Here is a 21,382-nt window from a genome sequence, read left to right on the forward strand (position 1 = left end):
TCGGCGAATGGCCTCGGAATGGTGTGCTGTGTCATTCCGGCGGGCCGCTCGTTCTTCTGGCAGTGGACGTCTCTCTTCCTCCGGAGATTCAGCAGCGCGGGTCGGGTGGCGCCGGCGAAAGATTGGGATTATGGGCTTGGGAGGCTTGGGTGCCCAAAGTAAGTTCAATTGGGCCTGGGTCTGGGCTTGTTGGTGGGGCTCTACAAGTGAGTGGGCTTTCTCTAGGCCTACGCACTCGTGGGCTTGTGTATGGGACCCAGGGGGTTGGTGCTGCTTAATCTGGGCTCTAGTTCAATTTTGGATTGGAGCCTCGGTTTCATGGTTCTTGTTCATGAGAGTTCGATTGCTAACGTCCGAGTTTTTGACACCCTTGGTCGCCTTCGTCCTCTCGGGAGCCTCACCTTGCTCTCTTGACTCTTGAGGTGTATCTCCCAAGCTATGGTTACGATCCTGGTTACGGTTACTACTACAGTTTCCCTGCTGAATTGATATATGCAGTGCAGTTCTTGGCTTTTCGGCTTTTAGTCATGTTCGAAACGCACTTAGTCATACCCTGGTTACTTTTCAACAATAGATGCGCTTGTGCATCCTGTTTTGGTTCATTGCTTTATTTTCGATGCTTTTGCATCGCTCCATGTACTTTTAGTTTCACTTAATAAAGTTTGTCGTCTTCCTCTCAAAAAAAAAAAAAAAAAAGGCATGATCTGCTTTCTTTTGTCGTAATATCACATAAAGGTCTTTGTATGAATTGTTCATTTGATTAATTTCAAATATATATATATATATATTTAATTCTTTTCAATGTAAAAGTAGGTTTTCAGAATTCTAACAAAATAAGTAATATTAATCATCAATACTCCTAAAGAATGTTAGATATTCGAATGTCCTTATATTAGTCATTATTATATGACATGCGCACAAATGTGCTTATATTAGCCGAAATTCTAAGAGAGTTATGTACGGCACGAGAATTATGCTCATGTTAAATTTAGATTTAAAAACTAATTTACCACAAGACAAACACAATTAGACTTCAATTAATGTCTAACTCATCAAGCTAAAGCTTAGCTAGGCCTCGTTTGGGATTGCTTTATTTTTTTAAAAAAATCAGCTTTTATTTAAAATTTTAGATTTTATTGTGTTTGGTAAAAAAAATAAAAAACCGCTTTAATTGAAAATTATAGATCACTGGCTGATTATTCTCACAACACAGTAGCAAATAGTTTTTTTTTTTAAGTCACAACAATCTCAAACTAGTCTTTAGAAGTCATTGTCTGCTTTTATGGGCCTAAATGCCTAAATAAGAACTAGAAGAACCTCACACTTTGCTTTTAATTTCTTTGGTGCCATTAGTGTATGAGCAAGTTTTAAATTAGATTCTTCTAAAAAAAAAAAGTTTTAAATTAGATTTAAAAACTAATTTACCACAAGACAAACACAATTAGGCTTTGATTAAAGGGTCCTTGACCCAAAGCACCAAAATTGGCAAAATTTATCCCACTTACCCCAGCAATAGATTTTTGTTCCCACATACACAATCTAATAGCAAATGACCATTTTACCCTCAACTCAATTAAAAAATTACAACCACACTACTCTGAAGTCTCTCTCATCCCGTTCACTCTCTCTCTCTCTCTCTCTCTCTCTCTCTCTCTCTCTCTCTCTCTCTCTCTCTCTCTCTCTCTCTCTCTCTCATTGACCTCCGGCTCCGACAAAGTCCCAGGCCGTCTGGCGCTCAAGTATATCGGACCGCATCAGATCACGGCCCAGACCCGAGTCAGATCGGGGCTACGTCAGTTCGAATTAGGTGAATGATTCTGCCATAGTCAATGGGTTACGCTCCAACCCGAAGTTCCTGATCGAATCGGAGCCGTCGACGCCGCAGATCTATGCACAGAGGCTCTCCAGCAGCAAGTTCTGTATCTTCGAGTACAACGACGACGACCTGTCCGGGATCAGAGAGGCTCTGAGGTTCGAGTGCGTCCCCGTGGTGATTACAGACCGCCCGATCCAAGACCTGCTGAGGTGGCAGGAGATGGCGCTGTTCATGGGGAGGAGAGGTGGGGCCAAGGAGTTGGAGGTCGCCTTGTTCGATTGATTTTTCGCAAATTTGGATCAGTCAGGCTCTTCTCAATACCTGAATTTCAATTTTTCTTTTCGATTTGTGTGGTTTTGGTTATAGTTCTTGATTTTAGGATCAGACTGTTATTGGATTCTAAGGCTTATTCATTTCTGGATAGATTGGATTTGACAGAGTTTTGAATTAGGATTCGATTTTGGACATTTGGTTTTTTGTTATTGAATGTTGTATCAGAAGCTTGGTTTAAAAAAAAAAAAAAGTTCAGAAGCATGATTTTTTTGTTATTGGCTTAAAAAGAAAGTTCTATTGGGGCAATAGAGGTATATTAAATGTCTATTAGGGGGCAATAGACGTCTATTGGGGGGCAATAGATATTTTCAATTGATATTATCTCATCGTTTTTTTCTTTAATCAACATTTTATTTGTCTAAATTTAAGAAAATTAGTTCCAATTCCGGCGACCGAAAGTTCTATTGGATGGCAATAGACGTCTATTGGGGGGCAATACATGGCTGATAGTCATCTATTGGGGGGCAATACATGGCTGATAGTCGTCTATTGGGAGCAATAGACGACTATTGGGGGGCAATAAAGGTCTATTGTCCCTCTATTGGGGGGCAATACATGGCTGATAGTCATCTATTGGGAGGCAATACATGGTTGATAGTCGTCTATTGGGGGGCAAAAAAAACTTATTGCCCCTCTATTAGGGGGCAATAGATGTCTATTGGGGGCAAAAAAAACTTTCCGGTTAAATTTTCAGCAAATTCCGGTGGCCGGTCGCCAGTGACCGGAATCCGGCGAAAGTTGACCAGAATCCGGCGAAGTCTCCCATGGTTTCTCTCTCTTCCATTTTCTCTCTCTCTCTCTCTAAGTAACAAAGGGGTAAGGGTAAAATTGTATTTAAAAAAATTAAAAAACAAAAAAAAAATCTTAATGGGGTATTAGGGAAGACCTCTTTAGAGTGTTTTGGGTAAGAGATAATTAAAAAAACTTAATTGGGTAAGTGAGAAAAAAATCTCTAAAAATGGTGTAAATGGACAAAACCCCTTGATTAAATAGACCTCTCTTTGACCTCTAGACAAAAACATGAGACTTGTGCCTATATTTTGACTTGCTCATACACTCATCCACCAAAGAAATTAAAAGCAAAGTGTGAGGTTCTTCTATTTCTTGTTTAGGCCCATAAAAGCAGATAATGACTTCTAACTAAGCTTTAGCTTAGTGGGTTAGACATTATTACACAAAAAACCTCTAAAGAATTTAAAGATGGCATTGGCAGGTGGCTAACACCCATCATCCATCAACTCCATGATAAAATTGATCACTTAACTCCACCTAATGACACAAACCTCCCAATCCCCATACCACAGCCACCTCACACATTCTAATTCAATCTTCTCCTAATTTCCAAAACCAAATTTGTAACATCTCAAAAGGGCCAAAAATGAGAAGCAACAAGCCATTTTCCTCGGAAATTACAAGAAGCTAGCCATTTCTCCTCATCAGAAAAACTAAGACCCACCACTTGCAGCTTCACAGGGAAAAAGTCCAGCAATAGCAAAGTTGCAATAGCAAAAAAGAAAAAGAGAAAAAGGTGGGAGAGACTTGAGATTCAGAGGCTTTTGTGTTTGAAGGCCACACAACAAATCCCCAATTTAACAAACAAAAACAGAGAGTAAAAGAGAGTCTCCTCAATTTCTCAAATCCAATCCCAAACCCCCATTTCACCAATCTTCATAAAGCTCCAAACTTTGAGTTTCAAATCCAATTTTAGCTCATACCCAACTCCTGTTTCTCCTCTAAATCCACTAAAGGTTGCTCCTTTTTTCAATTGGGGTTTCAAATTCAAAGCACCCGATTCACATTAGATCACAATCCTCAAAACCCAGTTCGGATCAGCGACATGTCGTGCTCCTCTTCATCGGGGTCGGAGGAGGACGATGAGGGTATCGACTCTTACAGAAAAGGAGGGTACCACGCCGTCAGGATCGGCGATCAGTTCGCCGGCGGCCGATATGTTGCTCAGAGAAAACTGGGTTGGGGTCAGTTCTCCACCGTCTGGCTCGCATACGACACCACCAACTCTGTACGCCATTTTCATCTTTGCCTTTCATTTTTTTTTAATATGTGCTCAATCTTTATCATTTATTGGTTCTCAATCTTTTATCATTTATTGACTTGAAATGATTCTGTTTTGTTTGTTTCTGTGGATTCTGATACTTGTTTTGTTTATCCAAGATCTTCTTTTGTTTCTGAATTAGCGGTTCATTGATGAAAGTTTCTGTCTTTAGTTCATTCCATATTGCATTAGCGTTTCATGTGTTGGATATGTGATGCTGATTCTGTGTTTATATGCACTAATGATTGTGCATCAGTTTTGTATGTTTGTGTATTATAGTTGTCAAGTGTCCTATTTATTTCGGTATGTGGGCGCAGAGATTTTGCAATATCTAACATTCTGTGGTCAATGTCTATTTTGGTGCTTGTTTGCGTTCAGTTTGTGACTAGGATTACCCCCATTTCAGTAAAAGGAACAATAGTCCCATTCAGCAGGACAGAAAATTTTAGGTCACTGTAAAGATAAAGGGTGTTCTACTTCTAGGGGGATGTCAGTTAATACAATTTAGCCGTCTGGATGTTTACGTAGCAACCCATTATCTATCCCATTATCTATGTGGGAAGAATCTGTTTGGTAATATGTTTCATGGACCAGCGTTTTGGTTTTTTTCTTTTCTCAATGCATTTACTTTGGTTCCCAAATGTTTGCATCATCTTATTATGCTTTTGTGTTTCTTTAGACGTACGTTGCTCTTAAGATTCAAAAAAGTGCAGCTCAATTTGCTCAAGCTGCTCTCCATGAGATTCAAATTCTTACGGCTATTGCGGAAGGTGACTCCTCGAATTCAAAGTGTGTTGTACGACTGATTGACCATTTTAAGCATGCAGGCCCAAATGGGCAGCATTTATGCATGGTCCTTGAGTTCCTTGGTGATAGCTTACTTCGGCTGATCAAGTACAACCGGTATAAAGGTCTTAAGTTGAATAATGTTAGGGAGATCTGCAAATGTATATTGATGGGTCTGGATTATTTGCATAGAGAACTTGGTATAATCCACACTGACTTAAAACCAGAAAATATTCTTCTCTTTAACACCATTGATCCCACCAAAGATCCCGTCAGGTCTAAATTCACCCCAATTCTTGAAAGGCCTGAAGGAAACCTGAATGGTGGAGTCACCATGAGCCTAATTGAGAAAAAACTCAAAAGGAGGGCAAGGAGAGCAGTTGCTAAGATTTCCTTGAGAAGGGAATCTATGGGAGGAGGTGAAGCTCCCAAGTCTGAAAGAAACATGGATGGGGTTGATGTAAGGTGCAAGGTTGTCGATTTTGGGAATGCATGTTGGGCTGACAAGCAGCTTGCAGAAGAGATACAAACGAGGCAGTATAGAGCTCCTGAGGTTATTCTCCGATCTGGTTATACCTACTCAGTGGATATGTGGTCATTCGCTTGCACAGCCTTTGAGCTTGCGACAGGTGACATGTTGTTTGCTCCGAAGATGGGACAAGGCTTTAGTGAGGATGAGGTATATTTTCAACTTTATATATCATTCTGATTAGTAGTCATAATCATACTCTTTCTTTTCAAATATGACAATAGAAAGCCAAAGTATACCCTTCATTTCTGACACTGAAAATTTAATCTGCAAGTAGAGGACTTTCTCTCTGAATTTATGGTATCAGATTGTCTTTAATTCCTATTGTTATTTGATATTTAATCTAGTTCGTTTGTGTAAATTGGCCAAGTTATGGTTCCAAAACGGCAAAACCCTTCTTCCCTTCTTCCTGACTGCTTTGCAATTGATATAGCGATTGGATTGATTTCAGGATCACCTTGCTTTGATGATGGAGGTCCTTGGAAAGATGCCTCGAAAGGTGAGATCCATCGTTGCACTCCCACAGTTCTTCTCTAATAACTTCATCTAATTCAATTTGTCTCTCATGGCTGGGTTTGCAGGTAGCCATTGGAGGAGCTCGTTCCAAGGATTATTTCGACAGACATGGCGATCTAAAGAGAATTCGGAGGCTGAAATTTTGGCCACTTCATAAATTACTGATCGATAGATACAACTTTTCCGAGACTGATGCTCGGGAGTTTGCGGAGTTCCTCTGTCCCATTTTCGACTTTGCACCAGAGAAGCGGCCAACCGCTCAGCAGTGCCTTCAACATCCGTGGCTCAATTGCATTACTACGACTCAGGGCTAGGTGAAAAACACATGAAATGTGGAAAAGGTAAATGTTGGGATGAGCAACCTACAGAATGAGGTTGGCAAGTGAAGAAGGGAATGAAGGAGAGGAGGTTACATCTACCACACTGTTTTGACGCCGCCACCTCAACCGCCCCGTTTGACCATTGATTTTGTGGTTTAATTTTGTTTGTACGATTCTAATAAGATTCTTGATTATTTTTTTTATTAACTATAACTATAAGAGATGTAAATTAGTAATGATTTTTGTGAGCAAAATGACGTCATAATTCAGATAGAGAATTTGACTGTCATAAAATGTATGCCCTGGTGGCTTGTAAACTATAGCTGACCAGAAAACAGTACCCATCTGTGTTATCCACATTTTTTTATACTGATATTGATTGAATGACTTTATTTGTTCTCTTTTTCTCTTTTTCATGTTTCCTTTCTTATGCTCGGTGTTTTATAGTGTTCTACAGTATTGAAATCCTGAAAACGTGAATTGTTCGAGTAGCTTATTGTAGAGGGCATATTAAATGCATTGACGTTTCAATGCTTCGGAGCATTATTAGACCAAGTTTTAGGGTGTTTATAAGACTACCTTAAAAGGGCTACCCAGCCTACCCTTTAAAGGTGGCAAGTGGTCCTCGACAATAATGATTAATTGATGTGTAACAAATCAATGGACGAATGAGTTTAATCTGAAAGTGAAGTGGCATATACGACCTGCTCAAGTGCTCAACTAACTGATAACGTTAGTGTGGTCACTACTCCATAAATAAGTGGGCCCATGTACATAGTGCTGCATGATTATCATACTAGACTTAATACAATGACTAAATTAACGACTTCCAGTTTCGGACTTTTAATACTGAATGACATTATAAATTTTTTTCCTGACTATATAATTTTGGAGTCTTGATTAAATGCCTAAATTTGATGTAACATGATCCCACTACTAACCCATTTAATAGCTAAAAGACTATTTTAGACAAAACTCAATTATCAAATTACAAGCACGCCACTCTCTCTCTTCGATCTCTTATCGTGGACGCCGACGACGGCCCCTCTCTTTCTCAAATCCCTCTATGACGAAGCGGTGAGGCCACGATTTTTTGGTGACTTTCGGAGAAGGTCAGCCTCCGGTAGTGATAGTGATCGGATTCGAACCGAGAGGATCCGAATCGGATTCTGCAGAACCAGAAGCGCGGACCACCTTTCTGCTTCATTCTCTCTCTCTCTCTCTCCGGCGAAATCCCCTAATATGTAGGATTTAGCAAACCGTGAAGTCTCATTCTCTTAGACTCTCCCTCTATCTACGTACGACTGTGGCTTCGATGGAACTCAGAAAGAATGAATGCAAGGGATCGAGTGTTTAATTGGTATCCTATCGTAGTATTCTTTTAACTTAATTTCATACTACTCGATTTGAGAATGGGACTAGGGTCTGATTGATGTTGAACAATGACCTTATAGATATGTATAGTAAATGTGGTAAATTGGGAAGTGCACGTGAGGTGTTTAATAGAATGTCGGAGAGAAATGTGGTTTCCTGGACAGCTTTTCATGTGTGGCTACGTAAACAGTGACAATGCTAAAGGGTCATTATCTCTCTTTTTCAACTAATCGTAAGATCTTGGGCATTGCTGATCATGGAATGCAAATTCACAGTATGTGCGCTAAGTCTAGTTATGAATGAATGGGTTGCAGTTGTGAGCAATTGTTTTCTTTTAACACTATCGTAGTATTCACTGCAAGTCTCTAAAATAAGAGAAAAAACAAAGTAGTTGTTTTGTTGATGAGGATGGTCCAGCACGTTACCAAGATGGATATGCCAAGTTGAGGTCATTGACTTATATTTCTCTAGATTTGTACAGGGTAAACTAATCTATTTATTTCTTGGTTTATTTTGTAAACTAATCTCTAATGCAAGTTCTAATGAAATTACTTGTTTTTATTTTTCAATACGATTTGAGTTACTACAATTTTTAACATCAAGAATAATCTTCATTTTTCATTGATTATTGGCCCCCAATAAATTTTTTATTACCCCTCAATAAAAAGTTTATTGAGGGGTAATAAAAAATTTATTAGGGGCAATAAAATGTTTATTGGGTATTATTTGAGGGCAATAAAACTGGACTCTGGTCGCGGGAATCCGGCGGCCTATCGGGGGATTCCGGTCTCCTATCACAGAAATCTGGTGGCCGGTCACCAGAGTCCGACGAAGTTTTCGATGGCTTCTCTCTCTCTAAGTGACAAAGAAGGAGAGGACAAAATTGTCCTACAAATAAATAAAAAACAATAGAAAATACTTAATTAGGTATTACGGCAAAAAATATGTAATTTATTGGGTAAGTAGGAAATCTCATAAGATGTTTGGGTAAGTGGGGTTAATGTAGCTCAAATTTGGGTAAACGAACATTTTCCCTATAATTTTTGTGTTTTGAAATATTGAAATTTCGGACCGTGAGCCGTTGGATTAACTTATTGAATGAAGACTATAAAAATTAGTGACTAATTTAACGACTCTCGACTCCAGAGTTTCAGTGCTATTGTATAGCAATACTTCGTCTTTTAAGGACTATAATTGTTATGTAGTAAATCAGGTCGATTAAGTAACCCTGGTGTTATGATATAGAATCTCAATTCTCTAGCAAATCCGACATCTTTATTATATTCTCTATATTATATTTTTTTGACTTTCGATTAAAAATTAAAGTAATATCGAGCATATGGTAAACTCATATAGCTACATGGAAAAAGCTACATGCCAAAAGTAAATGATAACAACTAGACGGGGGTGATCCATGGACCATAAATAATTAATTACCGACCAAACTCATCGTAGTTTACGGAGACGACGCGTATTTACTTTACACCACATTCTCGGCTGCCTTCTGTAATTTTCAATTAAGATTTGCTCCCAGCGCAGATCCCAATGACTGTTGCACCTCTTACTTTAATCCCAGAAAATAAAGAGCCGGCATTTCTTATTCATCTCATTTTTGGTTTCAAGCATCATATCATATGCTTTGCCAAAAAAAAAAAAAAAAAAAGCATCATATCATATGCTCCGAAACATGATAAAGTCCGTTTCTTTACTCGAATGAATTTCAGTTAAAGATTCGGAAACGCGAAACAAATAAACTTTAGCATGTGTACTGACAAGAGCATAAGGCCAAACAATTACAGCAGATCAATTCCAGTTTCATACGACTGAACCATGATGTAGAATTGTAGATCTCTGAATAAACAGCTCAATCATAGTGTGTTAAGGAAGGACAATCATTGATGCAGCTTTTTATTGCCGGCAAGATCTCCAAGATCGGCTGCTTATTATTAATTCATGGATTGGCTCAATTATATAACCAGTGAACCATCATTATCTCATACCAGAAGAATTTAAAGAACTTCAATGCGAATGAGAATCTGAGAGTGAAGAACAAAATTTGCGAAAGAATATGATTTACCAAGGAAATTGACATTGTTATTACATCTATCATCATCATCATCATCATCATCAGCACAAGCGCAGAAATTATTGTTTGCAACATATCAACAAACACTACCCAAATGAATGCATCCCTATTACCTCAATTCAAGCTCTGCTGTCAAAAGAGCTCCGGGAAAATTCGGACTGTAAAGCACGAATGGGATGCAAGAAATGTAACATCTAAATTTACATGTAGTCAGTTCAAGTTGATTACAACAAAGCCAAAATAAGCACAAAAAAAGAAGAAGAAGAAAGATAAAAACGAAACAAGCCGTTTCTATAAGTGAAGAACATGATGAATCCTACCTCAGCTATCCAATCCTATCTCACCTGTTGCCACAATTTTATTTCAACATCATGATTGCATGACTTTATTTTGCTTCACACATGCAGGTGCCTTGAACTCCTGGCATTTCCACACCGGTGTGGGCTCAATAGGCAGCATACTATCAGCAGAAGACTCCGCAGGAAACAAAGGCTTGTTTCCAGCAGTCGGATTTCCCATGTTCATATCAGTTAGTGGGGAGCTTCTTGCACCCACATCTTCTTTAGGATTTGTCTGATCCCTAAAAGTGCAAACACTTAAAGGCAACTTTTTTAGCTTCACTCGGCCCCTTTTTTTACCACTAGTAGGCATATCGTCCCAATTTTTCTCTTTTGTTTGACTTGATTCTGCTTCCCCATTATCCATCTCCGATCGACCAGATTTATCATTTCTATATGCTTTTTCAGCTGCTTTATTTTTGTACATGTCAAGGATGGTGTCTTCAAAATCGAGCTTACCTGCCGCAGCATGACCATTGCAAGCAGATGCAGGGTCTTGATCCAATACTGTACTTCCATTGGAAACCCTAGCTACCTCAGAACTCTGTGAGATTTTAGGCTTCTTGTGTTTGTGACCCTTAGAGTCAGAACCTGATGGATTCTTTGAGATTCGTGGTGAGCTATTAATAGCTCTATGCAACTTCCGGGCCAACTCTTCATCTTTCTTAAAATTCTCAATTGGCTGATATTTTTTGTACAAGAGCTGAACTGGGACATGTTTCTTGAGCTTGTTCTTTTTCAGGTGTTTCTCCTTGCTGGCTATTTCGTCCGAGAAAGAGGCAACCAAATCTAAAGCACTCTTGGCTGCGGCCACTGCCTTTGCAGCTATTGCAGCTTTCTCTTCAGCTGCAGCTCTCGCATCTTCTGCAGCCTTAACTGCAGCAGTAGCAGCCGATTTTGAGACCTCTACCAACTCCTCGGGTGAAAGATTAGGATCATGAGAAGTCAATATTCTGTTTAAACGTGTGTTGAGTTCACTTGAAGAAGGCGATGAAGAAGAAGAAGCAGAAGCCGAAGCCGAAGCTGTTGCTGACACTAGAGACAGCCATGAACTACTATCACCCTCCGGACTCTGTTTCTTCAACCCAGCAAGCAGACGCTTTCTCGGAGGTAAAAGGACATCAGCATCCAAATGGTTGACATCACATAAGTTACCCTCCATAGGTCTGCTTCCGAAAAAGAACTACACCGAAATGACAATCACTCTCCACACAGAGAAAATGACCATTCCATCTACATAACAGTAACAATTAAACCTTTAGCATCAGGTTTTCATTCACACAAGAAATGAAATATATAACTGATTAGGAAAGCCCTAGAAAAAAAAAAAAAAATCCACATACTAAATCGGTAAATCCAAATCCAAATCCAAAATCAATTCAAAACCATTGTCAATCAGATCAACAAAGACAGATGCTTATGCTTACTCCAAATCTAGGTTTTGGACGCCTTTGATTTCGGCTAACTCTAAAAACCAATAACCTAACTAAATCCCTAGTAATCACATAACTAAACTGAGTTTCCTTTCTCCTTTCTCGATCTTTATACTAACAAAACCAACCAACATCACAAAACCACAAATTATCTCCCCTTATCCAAACCCTTGAAAACTTTCCGAAAAGCAAACAAATTCACACCAACATCCACCAAATCAACTGAATTGCAACAAACAGAAATCCAAACACAGCTGAATCTCAAGCATCGGAAATTACAGAACACAATTCAAATTCCAACCCAAATTAACCCACCAAACAAAGATCGGCCGCAGCCGAGAATTCAATGAATCAGAATCAGCACCAATCCGCAATCCCAGACACTCAAAAATTGACCGCAATTCCCACAAATCATTGCTGAAGTTTAACCGTCATTTCGGAAAATTTTGACAGAGCGATCAAAACAGAGGAGAGATGGCAAGAGGGAAACTTACCTGATCCTTTAGGGTGGGAAATTTGGACAGCCCGAGATACACACGGACAAGTGTGAATTAGGGTTTCAGGGGAAGAAGAGAGAACAGAAAAAAATCAGGGTGGTGAGAAATGGAAGATGGAGTTTGTTGTTTGTATTTTTATATTTTTTTTTCCTTTTTTTTTTTTTTTTTTCTGTGTCGGAAAGAATTTCGATTGGTTCTGGTTCTGGTTCTAGAACCCCAAATCCCATATAAAATTTAATCTTTTACACCCCCCCCTCCCTTTTTTTTTTTTACCATGGCATTACAATCCTTTTGAATTTTTTTTTTCCAAATTTTGATTTATTTATGGATGTGCATGTATTTTCTTCTTATTTTAGAAATGGGAATTGTTTAACTAACTTGGACATTGAAGAAATAAATATGGGGTTTAGAGTTTAGTTGGATGTAGATCATGTAGGGCATGCAAAAGTTTCTAATAATTGTTCACATTTTAGTACGTTTGTTTTTATAGTATGTGATGGTTCAAGATTGGGTGCAATTGAATGATCATTTTGGATTGTTTGACGCAAACCGTCTTACTAACGAACTACATAATTACTCGTATATTCAGTTTTAGATTCTGTTTCAGAGTCAGACGACAAATGTAATCAGGTCTACGTATCATCTGAAATCAACGAACTAACTTGTTGGCTAGTGATATTTCTTGCGTATTTAATGAAACATGTTTTACAGCTGAATCAGATCCTCAATACAATCATCCTAAGCTTGTTTGACCCTAAACCTTTTTACTATAGCCGAAGGTTGGGATGAGATCAGCCCTAAGTATGAAAAATTGGCATGGGTAGATTGGTAATTTAGGGAAGGAAGACATCCTATTTGGATAAAAAAAATAGACCAAGAAAGGACATTAGGACATGGCTGATGGCTCTCTCTCCATAATCCGCGTCATCAAGCGAAACGGATAACGACTTAAAATTTACTTTACCCCGCGGGGAATTTGGACAAGTTGCTTCAGCGACCAATCAGATCTCAGGAAAGATAAAAAGCGGCTCCGCCACGACGTGTGAGGGTTCCAAAGCACCGCCCAATCACGGCCTTCCACCTGTAACTCACCCTTGGACCGCGCGTTGTGAGTTTATCAAACCTCACAACAAACGGTGGCAGTTAAAAAACTTCCCCCCAGTTATTAGTACAGACCAGACTGAGAAACTCTAACCGCCCTTTTTTCTCTCTCTCCCCTTTTTGAAAACCGGAGCTCTGAACCGCTCAAACGTCGTCGTTTTCAGCTAAGCCCCCCTAAACCCTAAGCCTAAGCCTAAGCCGAAGAGCCCTAAATCGAATTCGCAGGTGAGCGAAAGACCCATTTCGATTCGCCGATGCGTTTTGACTAAAGACGTTTTCTTTGATTGGTTTGCCGCGGAATTTTGGGATTTTGAAGAAGGTGAAATCTTTTTGGGTTTGATTTTTAGGGTTCCGATGAGGAGCTTGAAGCGGTTGCCGGAGGCAGTTCGGAGCTCGATTCGGTCTGGGGTGATTCTGTATGACGTGGCTAGGGTTGTGGAGGAGCTCGTCTTTAATAGCTTGGACGCTGGCGCAAGAAAGGTAGTAACTTTTGGGGGTTTTGGTTAATGGTAAAAGAGTTGATTAGTTTGGTAAAATGTTAATTTTGTTGTTGCAGGTGTCAGTTTTCGTAGGAATTGGGACTTGTTATGTGAAAGTAGTTGATGATGGTCAGTACTAATTGTCTCAATTGGGTTAAAATCTAACTTGGTTTCAGTTTTCATAGCTTAATTATGTGCATTTAATCTTGTTTTTACTTGTAGGATGTGGGATTACTCGTGATGGATTGGTGTTGTTGGGAGAAAGATATGGTAAATTTCTCGTTTTCTCTTGTAATTCTGGGTAGTAACTGACTGAGTGGCAGTGTGAGCCTAGTTTACATTATGTTGTGTGGATTTGGTTGTTGTTCATAAGATGCTATATTTAATGTGTGAGCAGCCACGTCAAAGTTTGAACAATTTACTGAGCCTGATGCTGCAAGTGTGAGCTTTGGTTCCAGAGGGGAAGCACTGGCTTCGATTTCTGATGTGGCACTGCTTGAAGTTGTAACGAAAGCTTCTGGGAGGCCAAATGGGTATCGCAAAGTGATGAAGGTGTGGTTTCGTTACTGTTCTGGGTTTTCTGTTTGTAACAGAATTTCTTTGCTTTAATGTAGGCTTGGCTCAGGTTGACTTTCCTCTATTTTTCTCAGGGCTTCAAATGTTTGTATCTTGGGGTAGATGATGATAGGAAGGATGTCGGCACAACAGGTAGGGACCTGTCATGATTCCTGTTGTCTTCAGTTGAGCTTGTGAAGTTGTTCGTTATTACATCTTGGTTTACGAAAATGGATTTCCGCTAAGCTAATCATAAAACAACCTTTTATTGGTGAATTCCATTACATTATGCCCTAATAAATGCTTGTTCACAATGTCTTTCCACTAATTCTATCTGGAATAAGTTGTTTAATCACCTGCTTCTGCTTGCAGTTGTTGTTCGTGATTTGTTTTACAATCAACCAGTTCGGAGGAAGTGCATGCGATCCAGGTTCCACTCTTGGATCATTTTAACTTTTTATCTGGTTTATAACTATATACAAGATTTTCTCTCAACTGCCTGAAACAAGATCATGCAATGAATGAAACTGACTTAAACTGCTTTGTGACTTGCATTCTGGAAGCCCGAAGAAGGTATTGGACACTGTCAAGAAATGTGTACACAGGATCGCACTGGTGCACTCAATGGTTTCCTTCAAAGTTGTTGATGTGGAGAGGTGCCTTCTAACATAATTTCTAGGTGAAGAATTTGTGGTTGCTGTTATTTATTTATTTCTTTTTTGATTTACATATTTGACTCTGTGTAGTGAGGATGAGCTTCTTCGTACCATTCCTTCTCCTTCTCCCATGACATTATTGGAAAGTGCTTTTGGGAGCGAGGTCTCTGATGCACTTCACGAATTGAACATAAGTGATGGCAAATTAGAGCTTTCTGGATACATATCTACTCCTTGCAATAGTCTCGCCATTAAGGTAGGAAGATTGGTATTAATTGTTTAGGTGATTAACTATCTACTTCCACTATTATGAGTATCCTTGTTCTAATTTTCCAAACATTTTTTTTTTTGGCAGGCCATCCAATATTTCTGTATCCTTCTCTGCTCATTTTTATTTATAAACAATGTTGTCAATAGGGGGATCTTTTGTTCTGAGAGGATCTATATTTTTTTCTTTTGTTTTTGTCCTTCACCAGTACAGATATTAATTCACGGTTCATTTGCAAAGGACCAATTCACAAATTGCTTAATCAATTGGCCTCTAGCTTCGAATGCTGGGACCCAGGGACAGCTGTTGTTGGATCCCGCAACAGGAAGAGAAGTAGACCTCAAGCATTCCCAGTTTATGTCTTGAATTTAAGTTGTCCCCAATCATTCTATGATTTAAACTTTGAACCATCGAAGACATATGCTGAGTTCAAGGTAATTTTTCTTATTTGACATTAAATCTTGCTATGCAGGTCATATATAGTCTGCAAGTCAAATACAGGGGTTACTGTAAATGTGTAGACAAGAGGTTTAGTGTTTAAAAGATAATATACTTATTTCTCAATGATTTTTTTGGCCAGGATTGGGGTCCTGTACTCAACTTTATTGATAAGGCCATTCAAAGCTTCTGGAAGGAAAAGATATCCTATGGTATGCCTTTATCTGTGGCTTCTAGCTGGGAGCTTCACTCTCTTTTTCCTTTCTTTTATATATATATATATATATATATATATATATATATATATATATATATAATATGTTTGGTGGCATAGAGAGGTATTAACCTCTATTACATTTCTAGTAGAATCTGTTTGTCATGGAGCTGATATACGAAGAGAAGGTCAAATGTGGGAGGAACGTGACAACACTGTATCTGTAGATGAAAGTAAGAAATAGGTTTTGTCACATTTTCATTTGATAACGGTGTGAATTGAATCTGACTATCTTGGTTCACTTTCCCTTGGCTTATATCCTTTTTTCTTTCCTCTTTAAAAATGCTAGGTTTGCTGGATGTAGATTTGTCAGAAATGTCTCCAATAAGGAAAAAGAGGAGCAGGATACAAGATCTTGAGACTTCTCCTGACATTATGAAGATTCTAAGTAAAGAGGGCAGCGATGTATCTCAGAGGAAATATATCAGAATTCCATTTGACTACTTGCATGAAAATACTGATGATGTCAAAGGCTTCAAAGATCGAGATAGTGAGATTGATTTTCGTCATGATACTGACTATTCATTTCAACCACGGGATCAGAATCTTGCTAAATGTATGGTCGCAACAACTCTGAAGAGGGAAAATCATAGTTGGATGTCTGATATCAATTTTTCACCTGATGAAGATTATATGATGGATAGTGGCTACTCTGCTGCCAAAAGATCCAGTAATTTGGAAGATAATATGTTTACCTCAGCATGGCAAGATCAGCCCTTTAAACTCTGTGCTAGTGTTAGCAAGGGTTCAGCAGATACTGGAGTATCACATCATGATTTCAGTAGCAATGTAGAGGTCACCTGTGATTTAAGACAACCTTTCCTCAATAGTTGTTCCTCCCGAGGAAGGCTTCCATCTGAGAGGGATTTGCTTACAGAAAGTGGGATTAAATGTCAAAATGATTACTTTGGGAGCAAGAGAATGCAGGATGGGTCTTACAACACTGTAGACTTTTCAGAAATTGATGGCGGCAGCAAGAGAATTCGGAGTGGTTCGTATAACAGTGTAGAAGTTCCAGATATCTCGTCAATGACTTCATCCCCAGGGATGGTTTCTAGTGCTCAGCCCTATCCCAGAGTTAGATCAAATTTTGACCCGTTTGCAGAGTTTGACCCTCTGTCAAGAGCTAGTTTGAATTCAATTCCATCCTGTAAGGGCCGTTTAGATGAGGCAAGTTTAGACATGAGTGAAGAGTATATTGGTTCGTGCAATCAGACCTTAAAAACTGAATGGTACTCTGTGACATCCAATCCGTCATCCCAAAGTACCTATATGGATTTTGAACCTTTCTCTAATGAAGATTCAGTTGAAGGGCATTACAGATATAAATATGATAAGAGAAATACTGACAAATATTTTGTTGATGCTGAAGAATTTGAATGCAGCTTTGGATTGGATATAGTGTCAAAGATCAAAGAACACTGCATTACAGATATAGACTGTGGACTAGGTTATAATGACAATGCTGGTTCTAGAAAATTCCTTCACCAAGACAATATAGATAGAGAGTTTTCTACTGGACGCCGAGGTAAATTAGCTTATGAGACAGATTGGTTAAGTTGGCATTCACGCAGCAAAGATAACATTTGTATTGACATGCATAATAGACATGAGGAGCAGTCAAAATATCAGGATTGTCTCAAGAGTCGTGTTTTAAACAGAAGATTGATACGAAGCCACTCAGCTCCACCATTTCCTAGAAGCAAGAAGAAGTACTTCACTTTAAATCATCCTGCGACAACAGCAGGCAAACATGATGCACAAACCTTCCATGATTCAGCTACTTATCCAGGTATTGTGATGTGAGTTGCCCTTTCAGAATTGGCAGCTTATGCAGATGCCAGCTAGCTAATACACTTCTTAATGTGCAGAAGCTGGCACAGTGAAGGATCTCTGTCAACCTCCTAATGGTAGTCATCAAAATTTGAAGACAACTTCTGTGGAGGATTTATTGTTAGACACCAGGTACTTGACCTTCAAGTATTTTGTACCACTCATACTATATTTGCTTTCAAGGGGCAGACTTTAATTCCAACTTTACCAAATTTTCTTTTAGACCAGATATTAACGCTGGTGCAAGCAAGATGCAAAAATTGGAAATGTTTGAACAATCTAAAAGGTCTGAGGTTCAAGCCACAGCTCCAATTAAGGGTATCTTATTTTCCTTATTTAAGAAGTGTAATCAACATTTGATTGAGCTTGGGCTCATTGGTTATTATAAGATTACATCTTTAGCATTTAGTGGTCAAATGTTGGCCCTAATCCTAGTCATTTTCAGAAATTATATTCATGAATCAAGATTCGCTGAATTGCGGGACCAAATGGCGGAATTGTTGTCCCCAAATTACAGTAAGTAATATGTTTTTGAAGGTCTGATACAAAACATGAGTTAATTGCTGTACCATCTTGCCAAAAATTATAAAGTTGGATTCTTTCAATCTACTTATAATTGTGAATATAATATGTGATGCAGAGCACAAGTAAAATGCACGGTGTTCAAGATGGAAATGATATACTTGACATATCTTCCGGATTCTTGCATCTTGCTGCTGACTCATTAGTTCCTGAATCTCTCAATAAGAACTGTCTCAAGCATTGCAGAGTTCTTCAGCAGGTGGATAAGAAATTTATTCCAGTCATGGCCGGCCAAACACTTGCTGTTATTGACCAGGTCCGTCTCTTGGATATCTTTTTCAAGTTTGAATGGGATTATGCTTTAGAAAGCACATCAGTAAGTTTCTTGTTACCAAGGGAAGCAGTTCACTTCACTTATAGATTACAAGGTTACAATAGAGCTTTCATGCATCTAATCGAATAGTTTTAGTCTCCGAAAAGTGGCCTTAACAGAGAATGAGAGTAAGAAATTGGATAGAAGTTTATAGGATATCTTACTTGCTCAAAAATTTTATCACAATAAGATAGAACTGTCAGTCTTGCAAGTAGATTCCCACGTGTATATATACTAGTACATGCAGCTGTTAAAGAAACAAACTTGCATTCACATACTGATCGAGACACCTTCAAACTAGTGATGCTCACAAGCACAAAAGTGCAGGCAGAGTTCTGACTTCGGCAGAAACTTTTTTTCTACAGCATGCTGCAGATGAAAGGATCCGATTGGAGGAGCTGCGTCACAAGGTCTCAATTTTTTTCTGTTAGATCTCTTGGAAATGATACACGTGTGTGTGTGTGTGTTTTTTTTTTTTTTTTTTTTTTTGTGGCTTACTCAATTAGTTGAATACGTAGGTTTTGTCTGGAGATGGAGAAGCAAAGACCGTTACTTTTCTGGATTTTGAACAAGAGCTGGTATGTTGTGTATTTTATGCTCCTTAAAGTTTCAATGGCTAACTTCTAATGACCCTTTGGTTCTTATTATTATATACAGGTGCTGCCAGAGATTGGTTACCAGTTACTGCATAATTATGCTAAAACAATAGAAGAGTGGGGTTGGCGCTGCAACATACGTGCTCAAGATTCAGGGTCTTTCAAGAGGTACTTTACTTGTCCTGCCTGGTATACTTATCAAAGAATTTGTCAATTTGATATTGGTGTCAGCATCCAGCATTATGAACATTAACACAATTACTTGCTAGACTTCTTTATTGCTGATTTGTGGTTCAGGGCCTGAACTAGTGTCTGGCATATTCTTACTGTTGTTTGACACCATAGAAGATGATAAACTCGTCTAACTTAATTGCTCCTTTTAGTTGATTTTGTTGTTCCATGCATGGCCTTGCAAAATGATGATAATTTGGAGACTTGTTATAGATCAACTCTACATATTTTACATTATTTTCTGAGAGAACTTCTGTTAGCCTGATTTTATTGCAATTGACATTTAACAGGAATTTGAATATCCTTCACAGGCAGCCAACCGTCATCACACTTATTGCGGTGAATTACCATCCCTTGTCTTCTTTAATTTTTCCATTCACCCTCTTTGAGCTCAAACCTGGCGAAGTAGGATCATTAACCTATCTCTATTGTTTTGTTTAACACACAGTCATTGGTTGAAAATTATTGTGAAATCAGTCACTTTAAATACTATAATGAAGCTGCCTCCAAAAGTTATTAATATAATCTGTTGTATAAATGACATTCAGGTTCCCTGCATCTTAGGTGTCAATTTATCTGATGTAGATCTTATGGAATTTCTTCAGCAGGTAATACATATATACAGCACTGCCTCTTTTTATAGTTTTTCTTTTTTCCTCTTATTTTGTATCCGTGTATTCCCCTCATAATGACACAGCTTTCTGTTCGATCTTTAGCTCTCTGATACAGATGGATCATCAACAATGCCACCATCTGTTCTTCGAATCCTAAATTCTAAAGCATGTAGAGGTAAATGGCAAATCTCGTACTCTCAGTTTTGTTCAATGATTGGGATTATGAATTTTAAGCCGGGCTTAATCATATTGTAAATTATCTGAACCATTTAGCGTACATTTACATTGGTAATTTGTATGTAAATGGTTTTCTTTCATTCTTCTTCAAGCGTTTTCCTTGCTTTTCTTGCTCAGGTGCAATTATGTTTGGGGATTCCTTGCTACCTTCAGAGTGTTCCCTCATCGTTGATGAGCTAAAGCAGACCTCATTGTGTTTCCAAGTAAGTCATCTTTTCAGGCTACTAGACATGTCAAAGAGAGAGAAAGAGGCAGGCTTATTATATTCTGAATTCTAAAACAACTTGATTTGTTTTGAAGTGTGCTCATGGTCGACCAACAACTGCCCCACTAGTAAATTTGGAAGCGTTGCACAAGCAAATAGCTAAGATTGCATCTTTGAATCAGAACAATGGTGCAGATCAGGTGTGGCATGGGTTACATCGACATGAGCTTAGTCTTGCACGTGCAGAACAACGTTTAAACTCGGCTACAAGCTAGAATGATGAGAATCTTCCAGCGTTCTTTCAAAATTGTAATGTCCCTACATGTCTACAATGGACACGTTCACTTGCTGCTCACATTTTTTTTGTACCAAATGTATAGCTTCCTTCCGAACAAATAAATAAGAAAAACAATAGCGATTGTTGATCATGTATAGTTTCCGGTAATGGGCGGTTTTAAATCAAATGACCTAATCATCAGTACAGTTGATGGTGCGTGGTTATTCTATCTTTGGTGTCAACTGTCAAGGCATGCATTTGATAAACCAGGATTTCAATCTGCCTATTATGCCTTTCGTCGGTTGCAATTTTCCTTTTTGTCGAAAATAAGAATAATTTTCAGATGTTTATTTTTTAAAATTTTTTTTTATCATATTAACAACTAGTCTTTTGTGAGTCGAACTCACAACCTCCCACTTACAAAGAGGAGACTTTTGGTCTAGTGGTACTGGGCGATGTTTATATTTTTATATTTGCATTTATATTTTTTGAAAATAGGAAAGAAGACTTTTGCTGACAAAATTCCATCGATAAAGATCATTTTGGGTCCAAAAAAAAAAAAGATCATTTTGGAATTTTAAAAAAAAAAAAAAAAAACGGAGCAATGTTGCCGACGAAATTTCGTTGCAAAGGAAAAAAAGA

The 21,382-nt window shown here is 38.5% G+C and overlaps 3 protein-coding genes across 7 annotated transcripts; 2 read left to right on the top strand and 1 right to left on the bottom strand.

The window, feature by feature from the left end:
• The first annotated feature begins 3,391 nt into the window (after positions 1–3,391).
• Positions 3,392–6,752, top strand: LOC133715305 (uncharacterized). The gene is made up of 4 exons (XM_062141752.1): positions 3,392–4,169; positions 4,882–5,667; positions 5,969–6,016; positions 6,099–6,752. Exons 1-4 carry the CDS (start codon positions 3,987–3,989, stop codon positions 6,345–6,347), a joined length of 1,266 nt encoding a protein of 421 aa, XP_061997736.1. The 5' UTR covers positions 3,392–3,986; the 3' UTR covers positions 6,348–6,752.
• Positions 6,753–9,990: 3,238 nt separating this feature from the next.
• LOC133715313 (uncharacterized) lies at positions 9,991–12,237 on the bottom strand. 2 transcript variants are annotated; one of them, XM_062141760.1, is made up of 2 exons: positions 12,079–12,237; positions 9,991–11,384 (listed from the first exon to the last, which is right to left on the bottom strand). In XM_062141760.1, exon 2 carries the CDS (start codon positions 11,311–11,313, stop codon positions 10,183–10,185), a length of 1,131 nt encoding a protein of 376 aa, XP_061997744.1. In that variant the 5' UTR covers positions 11,314–11,384; positions 12,079–12,237; the 3' UTR covers positions 9,991–10,182. The 2 variants fall into 2 exon arrangements, with proteins under 2 accessions (XP_061997744.1, XP_061997753.1); XM_062141769.1 differs by lacking the exon at positions 12,079–12,237 and adding an exon at positions 11,900–12,057.
• A 1,011-nt stretch (positions 12,238–13,248) lies between these two features.
• Positions 13,249–20,969, top strand: LOC133715322 (DNA mismatch repair protein MLH3). 4 transcript variants are annotated; one of them, XM_062141781.1, is made up of 26 exons: positions 13,249–13,407; positions 13,530–13,662; positions 13,739–13,790; positions 13,884–13,931; positions 14,059–14,213; positions 14,312–14,369; positions 14,589–14,646; positions 14,780–14,872; positions 14,963–15,128; positions 15,228–15,243; positions 15,354–15,574; positions 15,721–15,790; positions 15,942–16,025; positions 16,142–17,644; positions 17,724–17,817; positions 17,909–18,003; positions 18,131–18,201; positions 18,326–18,523; positions 18,946–18,990; positions 19,099–19,158; positions 19,238–19,344; positions 19,698–19,746; positions 19,956–20,015; positions 20,124–20,196; positions 20,376–20,461; positions 20,559–20,969. In XM_062141781.1, exons 2-26 carry the CDS (start codon positions 13,537–13,539, stop codon positions 20,736–20,738), a joined length of 3,768 nt encoding a protein of 1,255 aa, XP_061997765.1. In that variant the 5' UTR covers positions 13,249–13,407; positions 13,530–13,536; the 3' UTR covers positions 20,739–20,969. The 4 variants fall into 4 exon arrangements, with proteins under 4 accessions (XP_061997765.1, XP_061997783.1, XP_061997773.1 ...); XM_062141799.1 differs by having other exon boundaries at positions 19,719–19,746; XM_062141789.1 differs by having other exon boundaries at positions 15,945–16,025.
• The last annotated feature ends 413 nt before the right edge of the window (positions 20,970–21,382 follow it).

This window comes from Rosa rugosa, chromosome 1 (genome assembly GCF_958449725.1).
Source record: "Rosa rugosa chromosome 1, drRosRugo1.1, whole genome shotgun sequence".
Lineage (NCBI taxonomy): Eukaryota > Viridiplantae > Streptophyta > Magnoliopsida > Rosales > Rosaceae > Rosa > Rosa rugosa.

Excerpts from the sequence above, each read along its gene's own strand:
- LOC133715305 (XM_062141752.1), top strand. The coding sequence starts at position 3,987 with ATGTCGTGCTCCTCTTCATCGGGGTCGGAGGAGGACGATGAGGGTATC. Across the intron at positions 5,668-5,968 it reads AAGGCTTTAGTGAGGATGAG|GATCACCTTGCTTTGATGAT; the intron begins GTATATTTTCAA and ends GATTGATTTCAG. Across the intron at positions 6,017-6,098 it reads TTGGAAAGATGCCTCGAAAG|GTAGCCATTGGAGGAGCTCG; the intron begins GTGAGATCCATC and ends CTGGGTTTGCAG.
- LOC133715313 (XM_062141760.1), bottom strand. The coding sequence starts at position 11,313 with ATGGAGGGTAACTTATGTGATGTCAACCATTTGGATGCTGATGTCCTT.
- LOC133715322 (XM_062141781.1), top strand. The coding sequence starts at position 13,537 with ATGAGGAGCTTGAAGCGGTTGCCGGAGGCAGTTCGGAGCTCGATTCGG. Across the intron at positions 14,370-14,588 it reads GAAGGATGTCGGCACAACAG|TTGTTGTTCGTGATTTGTTT; the intron begins GTAGGGACCTGT and ends TTCTGCTTGCAG. Across the intron at positions 17,818-17,908 it reads GATTTATTGTTAGACACCAG|ACCAGATATTAACGCTGGTG; the intron begins GTACTTGACCTT and ends ATTTTCTTTTAG.